The sequence below is a fragment of the Rhinolophus sinicus genome, linkage group LG18 (genome assembly GCF_036562045.2).
Source record: "Rhinolophus sinicus isolate RSC01 linkage group LG18, ASM3656204v1, whole genome shotgun sequence".
Taxonomy (NCBI): Eukaryota; Metazoa; Chordata; class Mammalia; order Chiroptera; family Rhinolophidae; genus Rhinolophus; species Rhinolophus sinicus.
In genome coordinates, this window is record NC_133767.1 from 2,318,676 (window position 1) to 2,341,287 (window position 22,612).

General features: G+C 40.7%; 2 protein-coding genes across 3 annotated transcripts in view; both read right to left on the minus strand.

The window, feature by feature from the left end:
- VWA3A (von Willebrand factor A domain containing 3A) overlaps nt 1-1,852 on the minus strand; it is a 58,199-nt gene extending 56,347 nt beyond the window's left edge. For both annotated transcript variants that reach the window (XM_074322720.1, XM_074322721.1), the window contains exon 1: nt 1,714-1,852. The gene's annotated coding sequence lies outside the window, so the exon portion shown is untranslated. The remainder of the gene's footprint in view (nt 1-1,713) is intronic.
- The window catches only part of MOSMO (modulator of smoothened), a 48,013-nt gene that overhangs the window by 5,899 nt on the left and 19,502 nt on the right, over nt 1-22,612 (minus strand). The window contains exon 2 of the mRNA XM_074322732.1: nt 1,714-1,926. Within this exon, the coding sequence (XP_074178833.1) occupies nt 1,714-1,926 (213 nt within the window). The remainder of the gene's footprint in view (nt 1-1,713; nt 1,927-22,612) is intronic.

Genomic DNA, 22,612 nt, shown 5'->3' on the forward strand with positions numbered 1-22,612 from the left:
TCTCTGCGGAGAGGTATTTCCCCACTCTGTAAACCCAGCAGAAAATGTTACCCTCCCATTCTGATCCAAACTACAGCTTCACTGAACAGAAATATGTACAACAGATGATGAACGCCAGCACATTTCTAAAGGCGCAACAGAAACACTAGGGGGAGCCAGGCGCTCTCAGGACGGCCACCCCAGTGGACCAGCTCTGGTAACAAAACAATGTAAGGAAGCTGAGAGCACTGCAGCTCTGTGCTCATTGGGAGGACATCCGCTCCAAGACATACTGGTGAGCTACAAAACCAAGACACAGAATAGTATAAACAGAATAAATACACCTATTTATAGAACACTCACACCTATACTGTGAATCAAGATCTTTTAAAATCCCTCACCCACACCCTTTACTTTAGCAGCACTGTCTCCACATCTGCCCCCAGACCTTACGACCTAGAAAAGAACTGTCCTGGGAGGTCTGCTTGATCTCAAACAAGATTATCAATTGGTCTCCCGTTTCTTAACAAGGATGGAGAAAACTTACGTCAAAAGCAACTTGATCTAAATTTTAAAATTAAGGGAGGTCTAGAGAGAAAAATAAAACAACAGAACCAGAAACATAGACATTAAGAGAAAGTTTCACAGAGGGAGAGGGAGAGACAGAAACTCAGGAACTGATTGCTACCCCACCCTACGGTCTTTAAGGATATTTACATGAATGGGGCTACGTGGGATTATGCCTCACCCCCACCACGACTTCTAAATGAACATATGCTGTGTTATAATATTCATTTTTTTTAAACTTATGTAAACGGGAGGTGATCTAAGGCGCTGAATTAAAGGCTACATTCCCCAGCACCTGCACAGGTCTCCGTACTGCTCTTTCAAGCAGGGCTTCTCAGCAGGGCCCTGTCGCTGTTTGGGCAGGGAAGTCTCTGTTGTGGGGACTGTGCTGTGTGTTTGCAGGACATTTAGCAGCGCGTGGCTGCTACTCATCAGTGATCGTAGCATGCCCCTAGTTGTGACGATCAAAAACTTTTTCAGACACTGATAAATATCCCCTGGGGGTAAATTTGCTTTAGCAAGAAAGAAGCAAGAAAGCAGAATTACAGAAATAACTTTGTGTACTTTTGTTTCTTTTAACTTGGGATGAGCCTCTGATGTGTTTTGAAAGAAATCAATTTTGCAAAGTACAAGAGGGTGTATAATACATAAATGTATCACACTCTTGGGCATAGCTTAATGGAGTAAGAAACATTGAGAAACAATTATTAAATTACCAAATGTGTTGATTTTTCAAGTCACACAACTCACAGTAGAAACTAAAAATCAATGATATTGAAGAGCACATCACCACCTTGATCTAATTTGTATTTGCTACATTTTCATCTAGATTTATCTTTATTTGATGGAAGATACCAATACCTTCAAGAAAAGGAAAAGACCCAGGTTGGTGGTCGCTCTGAGTCACAGACCTGGAACACTTACGCCACAATATGAGCAAAACTAAAATTCAGTAAAATAGCATTTCACACAAAACAATTAAGGTTTTGATGTCCCGGTCTTGTGCTGAGAACTCTGAAGAACCGGCGGACCGCGTAGTTTATCTGACGGCCATACGCAAGTGGTGCTGTGATGGTTATGGAGTCCTTATTACCGATTCTTGATTATCTTCACAAAAATACCAGTGGCGCGCCTTCTAGACAAATTTAGTAAGCACAGGCTACTTACTTCCAGTGAATGCTATCCATCGAGCATATTTTGTAGCTTCTCTTCGCCAGTGGGAAGCCACCAGCAAACCACATGTGACAGTCAATGAAATGATCCCCATGATGATAAAAAACAGTGTGGTGACCCACTCTGGGGGAAGCCGAGGTGGGATGCACGTCCGGTCTCGTCCATGGATTGTTTGACACTGTCGCACAAGGCCCACAGTGAGTGCTCCTGGGGGAGAGGCAAAAGGTGGGAATATTTTAGTGGGTTTGGCATACCCAGGGAATATTCCCTACCAACACCCCATTAGTCCTTAGATCGTATGTCTACGTGGGTCATTCAAGCACTTAATTCCACTGCGACCCGCTCTTCAGCACTCTGCTGTAACTGGGAATGCAGTAACACTTGGCTTAATGTACAAAGTGAACTTAAGAAGAAAACTCGCGGAAACCAGTAACAGGCTGTTCCTTTAATCCTTCATTAAGCAAATACCTTTCTGAGTACTTGTGTCAGGTACTGTTCTAGGCGCCAGGAAAATACTAGTGAACAAGACTGATGAGGTTCCTGCTCTTGCTGAGCTTACATACTAGCAGGAAGAACCGGAACTTTCTCTATTCCCAGATCCAAGACTCGTTGTATATTATTTTATTTTTGTTGAGGAGAAAAACACTTTTCAGCAAACTGAAGGCAAGCTTGAAATATGTCTAAGCATAACATACAAGGGAAAATTAAACAATGGGTGAAATACCAGAAGCAATATATTTTATTAAAGTTAAAAGGTCTAAGACTATTACAGTATAAGTACTTTTCCATTATAGTCAACAAAATGTAGGAAAAACTAGTAAATTCCCCCTATTTGGTAATTTCAACAATTTTTATACAATGTACAAGTGTTCACAATTGGCAAACCATTACTGGCATGCTTCAGCAGAAAAGCATAAAGGAATTAGTAGTAATTTTAAAAGTGTCCCCTCTCCTTACTCATTTAAATAACAGAAAAGTGATTTTTGTAAAAATTCAAGCATTACTTTTATATAAGCATGTTCTCATGTCAAACTGAAGGAACCCCTGTGAGTTAATTTGTAGAAACCTAGATGAGAAAGGTGAAAGGATAATTATTTTATCTTCTTCCCCACTAAGAACAATTTAAATGTTACTTTTGAGTAAAAACTGCTTGTTTTTCCTTTTAAGGGCAACCGTGAGTGGGAAAACAGCTGCCAAAAGTACAAGAAAAGGAATTTTGGGACCATTGAAAACATACCGTGTTTCCCCGAAAATAAGACCTACCCAGACCATCAGCTCTAATGCGTCTTTTGGAGCAAAAATTAATATAAGACCCAGTATTATATTATATTATATTATATTATATTATATTATATTATATTATATTATATTATATCCAGTATTATATTATATCTGGTATTATGCTATATCTGGTAATTTATAATATAATATAATATTATATTATATTATTCCCGGTCTTACAGTAAAATAAGACCAGATATTATATTAATTTTTGCTCCAAAACACACGTTAGAGCTGATGGTCCGGCTAGGTCTTATTTTCGGGGAAAACGGTAGCTCTGCTTGATCTGCTAACCTGTAAGTAGCACGGTAATTGCTTGAAACCAGAAAAGCAGAGAGGCGAGGTGAGTAAGACCCAGGGAGTTGCAGAATTGTTCTTAAATTGAAACATTACAGTTTCCTTGAAAAGAAAACTTGGGGGAGGGGGGTGTCTTATTATGCTAAAACATTTTCCTGTAAGTTTGGAAATAAAGAAGGCATTCACAGCAGTGCTCCAGAACTCCTAACAGGAAACGACTTCTCACCCAGCAGATGACCTCTAACCGATCACCCTCTGTCGTCAGCATCGCATTTATTATAAACGCTGCAACTGCTGTAAGAACAGACAAAAAGCCTCTGACAAAACGCAGTACGGACTGATGAGAGCGCAGCGTTCCTCCCAACTTAAAATACAAAGGAAGTTTCTTTGGCAGCTCTACATGGCTAGTGGACTTCGATGGATATTTGAGAATTATTTTTTACTGGCAGATACTTAACACTGTAGGTTCAATAAATCCTAACTAAAACATCCCTCCTTCCAAGTATTCCGGGGTATCTCTTCCTGTTTCTGGACACGGCAAGGACACGGCAAGGAGCAGCAGGGCTCACGTTTAGCGTCACTGTGCGCCGGCAGTTGCGCAGCTTTCTGAGCAGGACTGCTGCTTCGTCCTCCCCTGACTGGCGTATCACAGCAAGTGAATGCAAACAGGACAAGTCAGAAAGGAACACTGGAGCTAGACCTTCCACAAACCAAATGGAAATAAATAACCTGATAGATGGTCAGCTTTAAAAGAGAGCTCTGCTCCCGCCGTGACAAACGTCCTGATCACCACAAGTCAAGACCAAATACTCGGCAGCTACCCTCTGGAAGAAAAGGAACCAACGCTAACAGAAACCGGAAGGTACACTGTATGGAAGAAAATCAATTCACGACTATTTTGAGTGTCTTGCATGTGCTCAGCCTCGTTGCGTGGTCAGAGATTCAGAAACCAAAACTCCTGTCACACACTCAGTGGAAACACTTTCCTTAAACACATTATACAAGGGCTGGTGCAAACAGTGGTGGGTCAGTATTGTTGCTAAAATTCATTTTCTTGAGTAAGACTCTACATCAACATAATTATCAAATCTTCTAAATTCTGGTACTGTTAGTGCCCCAATTCCCACCAGGTCTTCACGTTTCATCCTTTACCTCAAAGAATTACCTCCTGCCCGTAGATTCAAACCCCTCTCTCACACTGACTGGCCAAGATCTTTCACATCCTCCAGATTCTCTGAACACACTTAGTCTGTATCACACAATTGTGCACTTGATTTCAAGGGAGTTTCTTTTTACCCCAAAAAGAAAATGAACTTTTCAGGAGGGAACTAAACCATCTACTTCATTGGAAACCCAGGATGGCCTGCAGCAGTGGGCACACAGCAGGAATTAATAAGCATTTGGTGACCCTAAACCAGTAGGAAACAAGCTAAATTTCAAATGACGCTGTATTAAATATAAACCGATTCCTCTGGAAACTGCCGCAGGGTGACTTCCTGAAGCACACTAATCAAGCACAACCCCAGCCATTCACCAATTTTTGTTTTATCCAACAGGTCTTTTGCTTCTTGAAGGGGCCTGTTATTCCATTCCCCAAACAGCCAATCCATCTTTACCCTGAAGCTGTTTCCTAGGTAACCAATGAGCGGAATAGAAGACTTGCACACAATAGGAAAAAGGAAACCAAACTAGGAACTTTAGCAGCCCACATGCCTCTCAGTATCTCACCTGTACGTCATCACACACTAAAGGATGTCACAATGAGTCTTACCCCATTAAATGGGGTGTCTTAACTAAAGAGGCTTTTGACACTCGTCAGCTATAGATCAGACACCGTTCAAAAGATTTCCCACGCACTGTCTGAGCATGTCTGCTGCCACAGCGAGGCCGACTGTCAGGCATGTCACCACTGCATGTACAAGCTGTGTCACAGCTGCAAAGCAGAGGCACACACGCCACCAGAGTCTGTCAGGCCCATCAGCTTGGCCACACGGAAGCGGGCTGCCACGGTTCTGATGAGAAGCCAGCTGTGAACTGTCCTGAGGATCCCTGTACATGAGAATCCACTTTTTTCCTGCTGTTTTCAAGATTTTCTTTATGTCTTTGGCTTTCGACTGGTTGATTATAATGTGTCTAGGTGTGGGTTACTTCCGGAGTCTATTCTACTTGGAATTCCTTTTTTGAGATTTTTTTCAACATGCAGATTAAAATTTCATCAAATTTGGAGAGATTTTGGCCATTATTTGTTCAAACATTCTCTTTGCCCCCTGCTCTCTCTCTTCTCCTTCTGGTACTCACATTTTCGGTATGCTGGAATACATGATAATGTCTCATGGGTCTCTCATGCTCTGTTCATTAAAAAAATTTTTTTAATCTGTTCCTCTGATTAGATCATTTCAATTGACCTGTCTTCAAGTTTGCTGGTTCTTTCTCCTGTCAATTTCCATTTCAGTTATTGTACTTTTCAACTCTAGGATTTCTATTTTCTTTTTATAATTCCCGTATCTTTATTAGATATTCTCTATGTAGTAAGACACTGTTTTCTCACGTCCTTTGAATTTTTCACACATGGTTTCTTTTATTTTGGGGACATATTTATCACAGCTGATTTAAGCTCTTTGTGTAGTAGGCCCAATGCCTGGACTTCCCCAGATGCAGTTTCTACTGACTACTTTTATTTTTCTTGTGTATAGGCAATAATTCCATTTCTTTGCGTCTTGTAATTTTTAGCTGGAAACTGGAAACATAAAATAACATAGTCCGCCCTTTCGCAGGGTTTAATGTTGCTACTGTTTACTGACTTTCCTAGAAGAGTTCCATAGAGTTTGTATCACTGAGTGTGTGTGGCCTCTGAAGTCTCTGTTTCATTAACTTAGTGGTTAGCTAATGGTTAGAATAAGATTTCTTTAAGTGCCTTGAATCAATAAATCTCTCAGCCTGTGCTGTCTGTATCTGTTGGGGTACATTTTCAATGCTCTGCCTTAGCACTCACTTCCTGCCTGCACAGAATTTCAATATCAGCTACAGGTAAGAGATGAGGGACACACAGGACTTTCCTGGACCTGTGTCTTCCCTGAACAGGTGTGTGGCCTTCTGGATTCCTAGGAACGTGGTGGAGCTTCTCAGAGACTCCCAGGGACATTCTGTTCCCCACTTTTTCCTTTATGTTTTTGGTCCTTCTGTTAGCTTCACCGGGTAACACCACCTCAGATACCTGCAATGTTAAACAACTGTTGCTGACTGTTTTTCACAAATACCCTGGGGAGACGACAGAGCAAGCTTTGAATCTGGTCAAATAAAGATCAGCCCTGAAAGTGGAGATTTTCAGTGAGCGGCCAAGCAGATCCGATATTACAATTCTCTGAGGAAGGGGCTTTCATGAGCACCAAACCCTCGTATCCTTTCAGGTGGCTCCTTGGCTGCTGGTTTCACAGCTACCATGGCAGCAAAGCTACTGGCTTCCACGGCTAATGGAGCTGGGGAATAGGGATGAGATTAGCACAATCTAAAGCTGTCACGAAGCTTACTTTTCTTACCAAACTTCGGGCAATTTTCTCAAACTAAGTCTCGTTGGATCGTTGCAAGCCTTAGTTAATTTTCAGAATTTTGAAAAAGTTGATCTGACAATTTTTGCCAGTGTTCTCACTGCATTTATAAAGGAGGAGATTTTCACATGTCCCTACTCTACTATTCCAGAAGTTAAACCCAACAGGTCATAATCTGAATCTCAGCTTGGCACACTTGAGCAAGTCACTTAATCTTTCTAAACTTGCTTCAGCAGGTAAATAACATGACCTACCATTTAGGTTTCTGTGAGAATGAAATAAGATAATGAGATAATACCTGTAATGCAACTGGAACTATAAGCACTGACTAATTATTACATGCTTTTAGGAAAGGACGTTATACATTTTTGTTTTAGTTAAAATACGCACACAAAGGACAGTAGCAGACACACTAATTCAACACATAGTATACTCATGTGTAGTATACTCATGAAACTAACATTCCAAGACGACACAGGGTGACATATGATGGTTGCTAAGGCTGCTAGTCATAAAAAGGACGCAGGACCTTACTCCCCTGCCCAACTGCTTTAGTATATCATTCAGATTGAAGATTAAGCACAAGGCAAGTTCAGACTTGCTGAAATAAAAGCTCTGGGGACAGATTTTACAGGAATAGCAATGCTGCAAATATGGAGATTGAGACTGCTTTGTTGATAGAATGAAATCACAAAATGTTTTGTTAGATAACAATAAAAAATGATCATTAAGTTCTTTTTTAGTTTGATTTTCTTTTCCCAAAGACCTTACTGCCTGTTCTTTTCCTATTTAAAATACAACTACTACCAGCTGCTTGTAAATAAGACTGTAGTTCAGAGGTCATATCTCATTTTACATGTGACTAAATCATACCCAACACTGTTTTCTCATTATAGCTTATTCTATCAGCCCTTGTTCCATAAACTTGGCCTTGGGTCTAACCCTATAAAAACTTTAACCATAAGATAGCAGTGAATCTTTATTTTAAACTCTGCTTTATTGACAAGTACTATATGATACCTGAATCTGTCCCATCACTCTCCCAATCACTAAAGCTCTTAATATACAATGCATTAAGAAGTCATTAAAGAAAAGCTCACCACAACTTTCAAACTGTCCACACAATGTGTGAAAAAAAGGTGGAAGAATCTTTGTCACACTGCTAAGAGCGGCCTACTCTGGTTGAGCAGGACCAGAGGTGGAGTGGGGAGTGGGGCTGAGAACACTTGTATTTTTTACTCTGTCTTACCTGAGTGTAGATAAATTCATACAATTCTATCCAAAAAGAACCACAACATGCATTTATTTTGTATTTTGAAATGTTTCTAGAGTATTACACATTACGTTTATATAAAATGTACTAACTGCATTTATACTATACACTGTGGAATCTTTCAATCATGCATAAATTTAAGCACATGCTATGGAGCTAAAAGAAATTAGACAATGCCCCAAATTAGCGTAAACTAAAGCAAACCAGGTAGAGAGCTAACATGAAATTTAAATTACTACGCCTACATCTTCTATTCCATTTCAACTTGTGTATCATGAGAAACCCCTGTGGAGAAATTCAATAGATCATACTGGGATATTTATCGTTTCTTCCCTGACTGATTTGGCAGAAGAAACCCAAAACAGGTTTAACATTTATTTCACCTAAATGAATAGTTCTCATGTTTTATATGTAGAAGCGAGCTGGCTTAAGACAAATGATACTGGTAAAGGGAATCAAATCAAACAAATGTGGTAAGTAAAACTGTTTCTGCAGACAGAAAAGTACTGCAGAATTATATGCAAAAGTATTTTAACAAAAGGCTGGATATTAGTAACTCCACAGGTTTCACTCACTAACCAGGTCTGTCTACGATAACGATCAAGAAGCAAGCAGTGCAGCCGACCAGAATGGCTTCCAGTCATGCAGAACTCTTGGCCAAAAGCAGTCAGAAAATTAGGGCTTTTAGAGCTAGAAGGGATCTCAGAGATCACCTGTCCTAATCTCCTATTCTCCGAAAGTCAGGGTTCGGAGAATACTGGGGCCCACACAGGTGAAGTGATAAGTCCAAGCAAGAATACAAAGCAACTAGCAGCGCTGGGGTTACAAGCCAGGTTTTCGATGACCCACGTCTAAACTACTCCCGCCACATCATGCCGACTTCCTATGATGTGAGCAGTATCCCTAAAAACACCTTCACGGACATTCAGATTTATATCAGAGCAGACTTAATTACAATAAGCACAATGACAGTGAGTCGAACGGAACTTCCCGTGGGAGGCCAAAAAATACACAAAGAGGGAGAGCGTGTCTTTGGGTTGCTCTTGTCCGTTCACAGGCGTGACTCCTGCGGGTTCTGCTCTAACGTACAGCCTCCTCCCACGCCAGCCACTCTTTCTCATAAATGTTCAAGGACCATCCCACTCCCAACTCATCCTCCTTAAAGAAATATCCCAATTGCTTTGTCTCAAGAACAAAAGGATTCTCTGCTTTAGGATCTTATCCGGTCTCCAAGGAACCTGGCTGTGGACAGTCTACCCTCAAACATCACAGTGAGCACTCAGATTTGTTTTGTTTATCTGCATCGGCCAGAAAATGTGCCCCATATTTGTCGGGTAAGGCACAACACATAAGTAACTTTCCTCAGGACATGGCAAAGGTTCCACTGTATGACCAGGTCTGTCAACATCACTTCTTTGTCAGCTACTTGATATCCCAATATTAAATAATTCTACATCGTCTTTCTAATAAATTGTACCCTTAATTTACGTAAGTATAGTAATTCTCTGATACTAAATCAAAGTCGAAATTATTTAGTGAATATCCACTGACCTAACTGGGTGACAATATATCACAGCGGTTAGAATCAAGGCTCTGGATTTAGGTTCAGACTCCACGCCCACCACTTACTGGCAAGTTTTTTAACCTCTGTGTGCCTCAGTTTCCTCAACTGTAAATGAAGATAACAAAATGACCTCATAGTGTTGGGTGGATTAAGAGAGAGTATGTATGTAAAGCACTCAGAACAAATGCTTGATACAGAGCAATATATCACATTGATAAATGTTACATATTATTAACCATACATGACTATTTCACTAATAAAAAGTATGTACTTTTACTTTAAGAAAGGAAACATAATCTGTGGGATTCCATCTTCCTCTTAAATTTTGTTCTCCCATGGTACCTTTCAGTTCCTTGCTTTCTTGGGCTTAGATGCAAAAAAATCAAATTCATGTTCAATTTATGTATATCTATTGAATTATTTAAAAATGAATCAGTTGTAAGTTGTAGGGTCTTGGAAATGCAAGGAAAGCAAGTTTAACACTGAGACAAGTGTTTACTCTGTGCCATTACACGGTCCCTCAATTTCAGAAGAGGATGGATTTAAAAGTGGAGGGCTTTGGAGAAAGACAAAAGTCCCGATTCTGACAGCTGCTCTTCTATTTAATCTTTAAGAAGAGCTTATGTTCTCGCTGTAGTTATATCTGGCTTTAGATTGAAAACGTAAAGTGATATCTCCTTCAATTTCAACATCAGAAAACACCACCTAAATTTTCACAGAAATACAGAAAATCAACCCCCCATTAATTCGCTTACATTTGTGGTAGCTGTGATCTCCTAAGCAGAGATGGTAGTCTAGGCCGGAAATCATAGAGAAATTCTCTGCTGAATGTGAGAAGCCTGGCACTAAGACGTGAGATACTCCTGATGTTCCCATCCAAGCTAGTAGGCAGTGTGCTATCCCAAGCTTTCAGTCATTCAGCAAATGCTGAGCACACGCTCTGTGCAACACAATGCGGGAAGGATGGTGAAGAACACAGATCTTTCTAGAGCTTATAACATGTACAAAGAGCCAAGACGCACTCACAGAAAATTAAAAAGCACAATGCATAGCAGGATGTGGCTTATGCCAAGAGAACTGTGCAGCCTACAGAGACTGGGAATCTGGTGCCATGCACGCTATCCAAGGCATACTATTCATGTAATTTTGAGCAAGAAACGTCACTTCCTTAGGTCTACCGCCCTATTTATAAACGAAGTATTTCCAACAGGGTTTCTGATAACTCTTCATAATTGTTTAAATTAGCTTTCCTGAGGTATAACTTAGATACAATAAAATTCACCATTTTTATGTGTACAAGTCAATGAATTTTGACCCATGTATACGGCTGTCTCAGTCATGATATGGAATCACCACAAAAAGCTCCCTCATACTCCTTTGCAATTGACACTCCCAAGCTCCCAAGATAGATCTGCTTTCTATTAATATAGTTTTGCCTCTTATAGAATTTCCCAGAAATAGAATCATATACTGTTTGCTATCACGAATAAACGTCTGTGTACAGGTTTTGTGCAGGTGACGGTGGGTGGTGTGGGTGGGCATCGTCCAGTCTGCTGAGGCCTGACAAGCCCAAAAGGCGGAGGCAGGAGGAATTTGCCCCTTCTCTTCCTGTCTCACTGCCTGAGCTGACATCGCATTTCATCCCCTGCCCTTGGACTGGGATTTACATCATCAGCTCCCCTGGTTCTCAGGCTTTTAGACATGGACTGAGCTATATCACCCGTGGTCCTTGGTCTCCAGCTTGCAGACAGCAGATTACGGGACTTCCCGGCCTCCATAATCTGGACAACTCTGATTAATCCCACACGGTTTCACGTTCCCTGTGTTAATACCTAGGAGTGAAAATGCTGGGCCATATGGTTAGCTGTATGTTTAAACACGAAACTACCCAACTGTTTTCTAAAGGGCTGTACTACTTTACATTTTTCACCAATAACATGAAAATTCCAGCTGCCCCCCCATCCTTGCCAACACTTGGTATTATCAGTCCTTCGAGCTTTAGCCCATCTGAATCGCAGGTGGGTGTGTAGGGGTCTCTTACTGTGGCTTTAAGCTGTCCTTCCCTGTCTAAGGATGTAGAATATATTTTTCATGGGCCTATTTGCCATCTTGGGTCTGTTCACATCTTTCACCTACTTAAAAAAACCCAAGTTGTTCGTTTTACTACTGAATTGTAAGGGTTCCTTATATATTCTGAATATACGTCCATTATCTAACATGTATTATTTTACAGCTTTCTACTGAGGGGGCTCGCCAGTGTTTCTCTTTATTAGATTATTGCCAGTCTTCTGCTATTTCCAACAATGGTTGCTACAAAATTTACTTCACATCTGAAACTATAACTCTAGAATAAATTCCTAGAAATAAAATTTCTGGGTTAAAGATTATGTGTACTAAAAACTTTGATAGTGCTAAATTTTCCCTCATGGAAGTTATATTAATTTACCCTCAATCAGCAATAAATACCTATTTCATCACATCCTCACCAATACAACACATTTACCAACGTTTCAATCTCTGGCAATAAGACGTGAAAAATGGTATCCCACTGTAGTTTCAGTTTGTATTTCTCTTACCAGAGAGGCCAAACAACTTTAAGGGTCATTCGTAGAAACTCTGCTGAAATCATCTGTTCATATCCTTCGCTTTCTTTATTGAGTTGGTGATTATTTCCCTTACTGAAGTATAAAAGCTCCTTAAATATTAAAGAAATTGGCCGTCTGTCTGTGCTTTGAGCTACAGATGTTTCCTCCTGGATGTTCAGAGAACTGCTCTAGAGGTAGGTTTATCTTCAGTGCTTGCCTCCAGTCACAGAGACGATCAGACCTAAAGAATAGCATCCAATCCCCACTGGCAAGCAAGGCCTTCCTGAAGCCCTGGGATTCTTTTCTTTGGGGGTCTCAGATTTTACAGCACCGAGTAAAGCATGTGGTGCTGATGCCGCTCTAGAGACAGTTCCATCTCTAGCTTTATAATAACCTCACGGCAACCCCTGCGCACCTGACGTCCTGGAGAACTAATGAAGGACGCTGTTTAAAGGCCACTTGACAGAAGGCACCCAAGCAGAACCCAATTGAATTCATTTCACTGACTCTAGCTTAAGAGGGGTTTTCCACTGCACTTCCAAAATTAAAGTCCGTGTTTGAAAATGATACTTCCACAGAATGCTTACTTTCCAAGGTGAGCTCTCTAGCCACAAAACAGATATATCAATCAATAAAACAGAATCAAACATAGCTCACCAGGCCAAGTATATATAAGATGGCATTAGCAATCACCAGAAAGAATGAATTACGTAGTAAACATTTGGCTTACGATTCAGAAAAGAATATAGATTCCTACTTAATACCATGCACCAAACTAAGATGGCAGATGAATATAAAAATTGAAATAAAAAATGAAAAGAAAGGAAAATATCTGAGTTGACAGTGTGGTCTCAGAAATGGGGAAGACCTTTTTATCTATGTATGCAAATGTCAAAACTCTATAAAGAAAAAGACCAAGACTGTAATCTAAAGGTAAATAATAACCTCTGTGCAATACACGTGAAAGAGTAATATTCTTTATTTATTCTTTTTAATTTTTTTCCTTTTTAATTACAGTTGATAGTCAATATTATATTAGTTTCAGGTGTAGAGCACAGTTGTTAGACATTTAGATAACTTATGATAAGTCTTGCCACCATATATAATTATTGTCCTTTTAAATCAACATTGAAAAATTGACGAAGAATGTGAATAAGCAATTCACATAAGATGGCAAACAGAACATCAAAAATATATATCTTTTATTATTTTTTTCTATAATCAAAGAAACTAAGACCAAAACAACATTTCTATTTCTTGGCTATTAGCTTGGCAAAAACTAAAAATACAAAAAAATGAACAAACAAACAAAAAAACCAGGCCGGGGCTGGGGGGAGGGAGTGCAGTAAAATAGTCTCCAATACAATAAATTTCTAAATGTATTATTTAGAGCAATTTGGCAGCACATATTGAAATCTTTAAAAATGTCTGATATGTACAAGAATTTAGAATATGATATAGGAGGCATTTCAAAGCATCAGGAAAAAAATATACTAGTCAATGAACAGCACTGGGGCAACTGGCAACAGTTGGGGAAAAAATAGAGCTAATTATTTTAAATTATGGATAAAAATAAATTCAAGATGCTTTACAAAGCTAAATGTAAAAAGCAGAACTATAAACTTGGAGTAGGAAATTCCTTTCAAGGTAAGACACAAAACCCTGAACCCATAAAGAAAAAAAAACTGATACACAAAAGTTTAAACTTTTCCTTATGATAAAAGAAACCATAAACAATATTGAAAAATAAATTTGAAAAATAATGTGAGAGTGGGAGAAAATACTCTAGAGTAGTTTAATATCTGGAGTCTATGAATAGCTACTAGAAATCAGTAAGAAAAATTTAAAACCTCCAGTATACAATGAAACATAAAAGGAATTAATATGAAAAGATGTTCTACTTCATAATAAAGAAGTGAAAATTAAGACAAAAATACCATTTTTTGGTTATTAAATTGGCAAAAACTAAGAAGATTTATACTATTCAGTACTGGAAAAGGTATGGAGAAATAAATACTATATTAATATTGTCGAGATGGTGGGAAGAAAAGCTGGTACAGCCTTCTGGGAGAGCAAACTGGAATGACAATGACAGTAATAGCAGCAGCATCGGTTAACGCTTATGTAGTGCTAACATGTCCCGGGGACTGTTCTAAGTGCTTAAGAGATTTGAGCTCATTTCCCCTCTGTCCAACACTATGAGGTCGGTATAGTATTTCTCCAGTTTATGGAAGAAGGAACTGAGATACGTAGATTTCGGTCTGTAACATGTGAGTAACAGGTCGTACAAAGACACTGGGCCCAGGAAGCGTGGCTCTAGACCACGCTACAGTCCCAGCACTGGCCCCGGAGGTCCGCGGCTCAGCTCTCCCTGGAAGATGCTGCCTCCCAGCTTAGCTCCAGAAGTGCAGTCGGCCTCCAGCCACGACTGCCTTTAAGGTTCTCCTCAGTCTTCAAGGTGAAGCCCTTTTTTCCCAGGCAGCCCCTGGCCCATCACTGAGCACCTCCTGTTTCTGCCCAACACGGTTCCACTCCGCTGAGAGGCCATCCTTCGTCCCGAGTGCGCCCGCCACCTGGCTGAGGCTGACACGTCTGGATCACGACCTGCCCACTTTCCCGGGGCTTCACCTCCTGCCCCTGCTCTTCCACAGGCACCAACCCCCAGCACTGCTTGCAGTTCTAACTCCATGTCACCATCATCTTCCCAGAGGACCCACCGGCCTTTCTAACAAAATTTAAATCCTGCCCAATAATTTCCTTCTTACGTATGTAATCCAGAGAACATCCTGTGCATATGGGTAAGGTACAATCTTCACTACGGTATTATTTATAATCATGAAAAAACCTAAATACGTAATAATAGAGGAATGGTGGAATAAATTATGGTGCATCTGCACCATAGAATACTTAAAAAGAATGAGGTTATTCTGTACATATTGATGTGGAAAGATCTCTAAGACATGACGAGAAAAGAGCAAACCACAGAACAGTACATATTGAGTGATCCACTTAATAAAAATATACATACTTATTCTGTAAGTACCCATGTATAAATGTCCAGGAAACTGAGAGTAGTTAATTCTGGAAAGGACAGATGGAGTGGGGGGTGGGAAAGGTAGAGATGGGCAAGAAATGCCTACATTTTTACCTCTCATTTTAAAATTTAGAATGCATTCAGACCCAGCTGATGCTCAGTTTGCGGATTCCATTATCTGCAAACACAACCAACCACGAGTCTCACTGTGACCCCATCACACACGGGGCACTGTGTGGTCCCTCACAGACGGCCTGCGCCTGCAGAGCGGCACCGACTGCCAGTCACTCGGCACACATTTCTGGCTGACACAGCCAGGCGGTGCTCGGCCTCGGTTCTGCTCTCAGACCACAAACAAGTGTCCTACCTCTGCTTGCCTTGTGCATCGTTCTTTGCTTTTTTGTGCTTTTTGCTGGTGATTTTGCTGTTGAAAATGGCCCCCAAGCGCAGTGCTGAGGTGCTGTCTAGTGTCCCAAAGGCAAGAAGGCCGTGATCTGATGTGCCTTTCAGAGAAAACACATGTGGCAGATAAGCTTCGTTCAGGCATAGTGACAGTACTGCTGGCACTATTGATTATTAACACGTAACTATCTATTATCAAGGTTATGTATTAATACACATTATTGATTCGATGTTAATGAAACAACGTATATTAAATACGCTGTCTCTAAACAGAAACACAAAAATCTAGGTTATGTATTGATTGGGTAACAAAATATGACCCGAGGCTGGCAGGAACCTAAGGCGGTATTTCCCGGGGGGGGGGGGGGTGTAATAATCTAGCACTTACTAATCCAGCATTCATGCTGACTTTATAGAACTTAACCACACATGAGAATCAAGCGTATTACTAAAGTTAAAAAAAACTGAGAGCAAGCGCTATGTTAGCCAGAGCTCTTTAAAAACAGAGCAATCAAGTCAGCGATAGGGGTTACAGTGTCCCTTTAGCTCTCTGTGCACTCAAATCCCACATCTGTCAGCTGCCAACTTTTCATGGTGATGATACAGCTATTGGAACGTTTCTTAAGGCACGTTTTCTTCCCAAGGCCCCACCCCCCAAAGAAATGAAAGAAGTCAGACTGAGTTACTACACCCGCGTTCATCCAAAAAGATTCAAGATTTTATTCCATAAGGACACCTTGGCGAGCCTGGACCTGCACTAATATGACAGCCACTAGCCCCATGTGGCTAGTAGTACTTGAACTATATCTACTGTAAAATTAGGGGAAAAAACACTAATTAAAGTCTTAAATTAACTGTCACTCTTTTAGCATAGGAAATGCTTTCAAGAAATGCAAAGAGCAAACACATCTTTATTTTCAGGATCCAATACCTAATCATGCTTATGTTTCCAAACATTTTCACTACCTACCAAGGCCCACAGCCAACATTAGAGAATGCGACACATTTTATTTATAAGGACTATGGAGACCTCGCCCCAATATCGCCCTCTTAGTATGCCTTTCCCACTCGGGGAAAGCGACACCAGAAAACACGTTGCATTTTTCTCAAACACCCAGACTTCACGCTATGAGCGAACTACAAACATGTTAGAATCTTGACTGTGTGTAAGAGCCTTTAGCGACGAGCTGAGTCTTTTCTTTCACTTAGTTATGTTACTGCGATTAGACAGAAGCTCACCAGGTCACGCCGAGGAGCTGCGTGGAAAGTTAGCCTTCACAGGAGGGCCACAGGAAGCACAGAGGGGCGGTCACTGGCACCGTAAGCTGCAGAGCATTGTGCCTGGTGCTGCGTCCCTGGGGGAGGTGCTTCTCCCCTCTGGGCCTCACTTTCTTCATCTGCAAACTGGGGATAATAAATAGGACCCACCTCATAGGGCTGTTGGGAATATTAACTAAGTTTATTCTTACAAAAAGCTTAGAACAATGCCTGGCACACAGAAGTGCTTAATAAATTAGTTCCTGTTATTACTACGCCTCAGGGGGTACACTGACAATACAAACAAAACACTCTGGCTACCACAGGTAATTAAACAACCATGGACTCCTTCAATGGGTTATATTTTTGAGAACTATTTTCTATACAATTTTTATACAATTGACACTTCAGAATTTCTCAAATTTACCTAAACTGATTATATATGAGGCAAGTCCTCTTATAAGTTCAACTGTCAGTACATATAACCATCTAGACTTTTATCAGATTCTGCACCTTAGACTCCAAAACAACGAAGAAACAACCCAACTTACTCTACGGCTAGGAGGGAGAAACAAGACATAATGATGAATTTCTCTAAATGGAATAGCAGGAGTGATGTATGTTGGTTCTTCTACAATTTTTAATTAATGAATTCCAATTTTCAGAAAACAGGCTTTCCTAGGTAACCACTGGGATATCTAGCATGATGGTTGACACAAATGCACGGTACACGTTCATTGATAAAATACGGGAAGATGACACCAGCATGTGAGAACTGTCTGAGAAGAGATAAGCATCCATGTATGTGAGCGATGTAAAGCCATACATGTAAGGAGAAATCATCCCTCCTAAGTATGTCACATGATAGTAAAGCAGGGATGCAAATGTACTGCTGGAGACCATCACAGTTCACTGAAAACAAAACAGAAAACGTTCAATTCCTACTGTGTGTCATTTATTTGCCCTCATGAAAAACGTGCATGTCTACTTGCCATACTAGCAACCTAAAGGCCCAAGTGAGTTAGAAGACCATAGGAACAAATGGAAAATGTTCCATTTAATAAATTCCCAAGGCTGCATTTCTAAAGTTATTGGTCTACACTGGGCAACAAGTTATTTCCAATTAGAAATTACTGACTAATCAATAGTCCTGCTGCTATTTTATTTATACATAAAGAACACAATTGGCTGGACTGCACCCTACCCAAGGCAGCATGGGTGTGGAAAGAGAGACAAAGGTCTGACTGCCAGCTCTCCAGGTTCCTCGTGCTATGACCTTGTGCTATGACCTTGGGCCATCGAGGCCTCTGAGCCTGTTTCCTCTGTAAACAGAGCGATTCTATCACCCACCTGAGAGCTGCTGAAAGTACTAAGGAAGATACCGTAGGAGCAACAGCGCAGCGCTAGGGGTTCCAACTGCCTCTCACTCACCCAAACCGGGGGAAAACTATGCAGGTGGCTTTCCTCCGCCCTAGCCCAGGGCTGGAATTCACGTGGTGGTACATTCTGGTGCCCTGGTGAAAATGAACTCCCTCCACATGTCTGGCCTTAGAAACAGCAATTTGCAAAATGACGGCAAGCATCATATGGATTGTGATCAAAATCCATGAAGCTTGAAGGGTATGGAGAGAATGAACATAAATACGTTCTAGGAAACCATATTCTCCTGAGTTGCAAGTTAGGCAGAAGTTAGCAACTTCATACCTTGCACAGTAAACACATGCAGTTCGTTATTCCACAGAGTGGGGCAGGCTGAGAGCATCCAACACGGCGGGAGTCAATCCACAGCTGGCAGAGCCACGATGAGTTACCCAGAGAAGAAACGCATGTCTGGACTCGTCCTCACCTTGCCAGGCGTCAGGTGACTGCTTACTGGGTCTACCACTCACCACCTCACTTAACTGAAGCCCATGGCTGCTCAGGGCTGTACTTGCAGCGTCCCCCACAGCAGCTGTTCCAGACCTTTCCACACGCCAAATCCTCCCGTCTGCCCAGAGGAGATAACCTTCCTTCCTACTTAAGAAAAAAATCAAGGTCATGCAAACGAAGCAATCTCGTCTGCCCTCCTCTCCACCAGAAAACCTCTCTGAAGCTCAGTTCATCTCAACATTTCTCCTACCATCTCTTCCTGTTTCAAGGCAGATGAATTACTCTTTCCAAAGCCCTTACCCTTCATTTAAAAACCAATTCCCTTGCCCCCCTTTTCTTTAGACTTCAGTTACTCCCTGGGCCTGTCACTCAGCGTGTGGTCTTAGTATTTTACTGTTGCATCAAAATCTCCTGAATTATATGGATGCCGGACCACTGTGCAGCTAACATAAAATAACACTGACTTTCAACTGTAACTGAAAACAATTTTTTAAAATCTCCTGGATGCATGTGCGCTGGGTGGGGGGTGGGGGGTCACTTGTTTAAAAATGCTGGTATCTGGTCCCCAGACATACTGAATCAGATGCCTGTAAATGGTGCCAGCACCTGCATTTTAAAGCAAACCCTCTCGCTATTCCTGTGCACACTGAAACCTGACAACTGTCTAAGACTGTGGATCGTTCTCCTCTCTCTCTACCAGGTATGCATGTGTCTTTGTATAAAAGCCAAAACAAAGCCAACGACACTTCCTTCAGAGGACTCACTGCCCCCTCCCTCTGGCTCCGCGGGACCCTTTTCTCACCAGGCACCTCCGTCACAGGACTTCCACGCCGTTGCCCCATAGAAGTTGCTCTTCCCACGGTCACTCTTGACCTCTCAGTCTCTAAATCCAAGGTCTCCTCCAGCCCTCACTGTCTTCAGCTTTTCAGAAGCACGGGACCTCGGTAGCTAGCTAGCTCCCTCTTCCTGGAACCAGCTCTGTCTTTGCTATCTTGAAACCACTCTCCAGGTGCTCTCTTATCTCTGGAGCTGCCACTTCTGTTTAGTTGGTACTTTCACCTAAAATGTTGTAAATCCCAAGGTTCTTCATTTTTTCCGGAATTTTAACCTCGTCCTCCACCTGCTTGGGGTCCCATTGTGACTTTGAACACACAGTGACCCTACGATGGTTATACTCATATAGATAAAAAGGAAAGAAATTTGCTTTCTTAAAAAAAAAAATAAAAGCGGTTACTTATTATTAGCATTTATTAGGTGCCACACTACGTGTTAAGGGACTTACTTGTTTGTGCCATTTAATCCTCATCACCGACAGAGATGAGTATTATTCTAATCAGGAAACTGATATGATCAGCTGAGATTATGACTAGGAAACTGAAGCTTAGAAAACGTTAAGTAAACTGCCTAAATCACTAGATGGTCAGGACAGGATTAAAAGCGAGACGAGTCTGACTGCAAAGTCTATTAGGACCACGATGCTGAGCTCACTCGTGGCTCTTTCTCCTACGTCAGGTGGGACGAACGCCAGCCCCGGCTCAACACAATGGTCTCCTTTTCCCACATCGCCATCCAGGCTGCTGAACTCGGCTGCAAAGAAATGTACAAACAGGAGGCTGAGAAAGAGCTAGACTTGAGGAAAATCAAAAGAAAATTTGATATTGTGGAAACCATGAGGAGACAGTGTTTTTAAGAAGTGGTCAGCAAGTATTACCAAGAGGAAGATGACATTGAAAAGTACGCTGGTTTTCAAGAGATTATTAATAATCCTGGTGAGACAAGCTTTAGCGGAGCGCTGCAGTGTGAACCTCGTTCTCGGTGGGCTGAGAAATGACTAGCAGATGAAGGAAGAGAGCAGTGGGGATAGAATTTTGCTTGTGGAAAGGAGAGGAGGTTAGTTAACTAGAGCAGCAAGAGTTACATCAGACACCACGCAAGAAGAGAGCAGTAAAAGAAAAAACTACACCAAGTAGAATTGTCTCCAGTAAAATTATCCTTTAAAGATGAATGAAAAATAAAGACTTTCTCAGACAGAAAAATGAGGGACTTTTTCACCAGTAGACCTGCCTCGTAAGAAATACGAAAAGGTGGATACAGGGAACAAACTGATGGCAGCCAGAAGGGAGGAGACTTGGGGGGCTGGGTGAAAAAGGTGAAGGGAGTAAGAAGCACAAATCGGCAGTTACAAAATAGTCATGGAACGTGAAGTACAGCACAGGGAATAGAATCAATAATATTGCAATAACTATGTATAATGTCAGGTGGGGACTAATCAGAGGTATCACTACATAAATTATATAAATGTCTAACCACTAGGCTGTACACCTGAAATTATTATAAAATAATATTCAATGTCAACTGTAACTGAAAACAAACAAATAAAAAAGATCTGAGCCAGGGAAAACTGTAGGGCATTAAAATGTATGATCTTCATAAAAAAAAAAAGAAAATGAAAAAAATTCTTCAGAAAGAAGGAAAATGATACAGGTTAGAAATTTGGATTTACATAAAGAAAGGAAGCACATTACGGAAGGAATAAATGAAGGTAAAATCTTGTTTTCTGATTAATAATTAATCTACTAGATAAGGTTGTTCAAAATAATAGCAACAGTGATTCAGTGCTCACTGTATTCACAGTGATTACAGCTTGTGCATAAGTGAAATGAATGGCAGCATTGTTACAAGGACTAGAAGGAAGGGAGGAACTGGGAATGAACACACTGTTACAAGATAGCTGCCTGCCTGCTGGAGTGGCACAGTGTTGTTTGAAAGAGGACTTGGAGTAGTTGCAAATATATACTGCAAACTCAAGGTCAACCACTCAAAATGTTTTTTAAAAAGTACATCACTTGTATACTGAAGATTGCATAATGCTGAAATGAATGAAGATTTAAATAAATGGTAAGGAAAATAAATAAATAAGTAAACGGTAAGACATCCCATATTCATGGATTGGAAGACTAAGACAATACTCCCCAAACTGATCTACAGATTCAATACAATCCTTATCAAAAACCCAGGGTTTTGGTGGTTTTTTCCCCTCTTGGCAGTGGTATTACAGAAATTGACAAGCTCATCTTGAAATTCATATGGAAATGCATGTAACTCAGAATAGCCATAAAAATCTTGAAAAAGAACAACAAAGCTGGAGAACTCACACTTCTTGACTTCATGACCTATACATACAGCAACAGTAATCAAAATGGGATAGAAATGGCATAAGGACAGGCATATAGATCAATGAAATAGAACTGAGTCAAAAAGTAAACCCTCACATTTATGCTTAGTTTATTTTCAATAACAGTGCCAAGACTATTCATTGGGGAAAAACCAGTCTTTTCACCAAGTGGTGGTGGAACAATTGAATATTCACAAGTGAAGGAATGAATTTGGATTCTTACTTCACAATATATACAAAAATTAACTCAAAATGGGCAAGAGATCTAAATGTAAGAGCTAAAACTAGAAAAAACTTAGGAAAAAATCTTGTGACATTGGATTAGGCAACACTTTCTTGGATATGACACCAAAAGCACAAGCCACAAAAGAAACTATAGATAAATTGAACTTCGAAATTAAAAACTTCATACAGCAAAAGATACCATGAAGAAAGTAAAAAGACAACACACGAGATGGAAGACAGTATCTGCAAATCATATGTCTGACAATGATTTGTATTAAGAACATATAAACAACTCAACAATAAAAAGATAAATAAATCAATTAAAAATGGGCAGAGGAGCAAACAGACATTTCGCCAGAAGACGTACAGAAATGGTCAAAAGCATA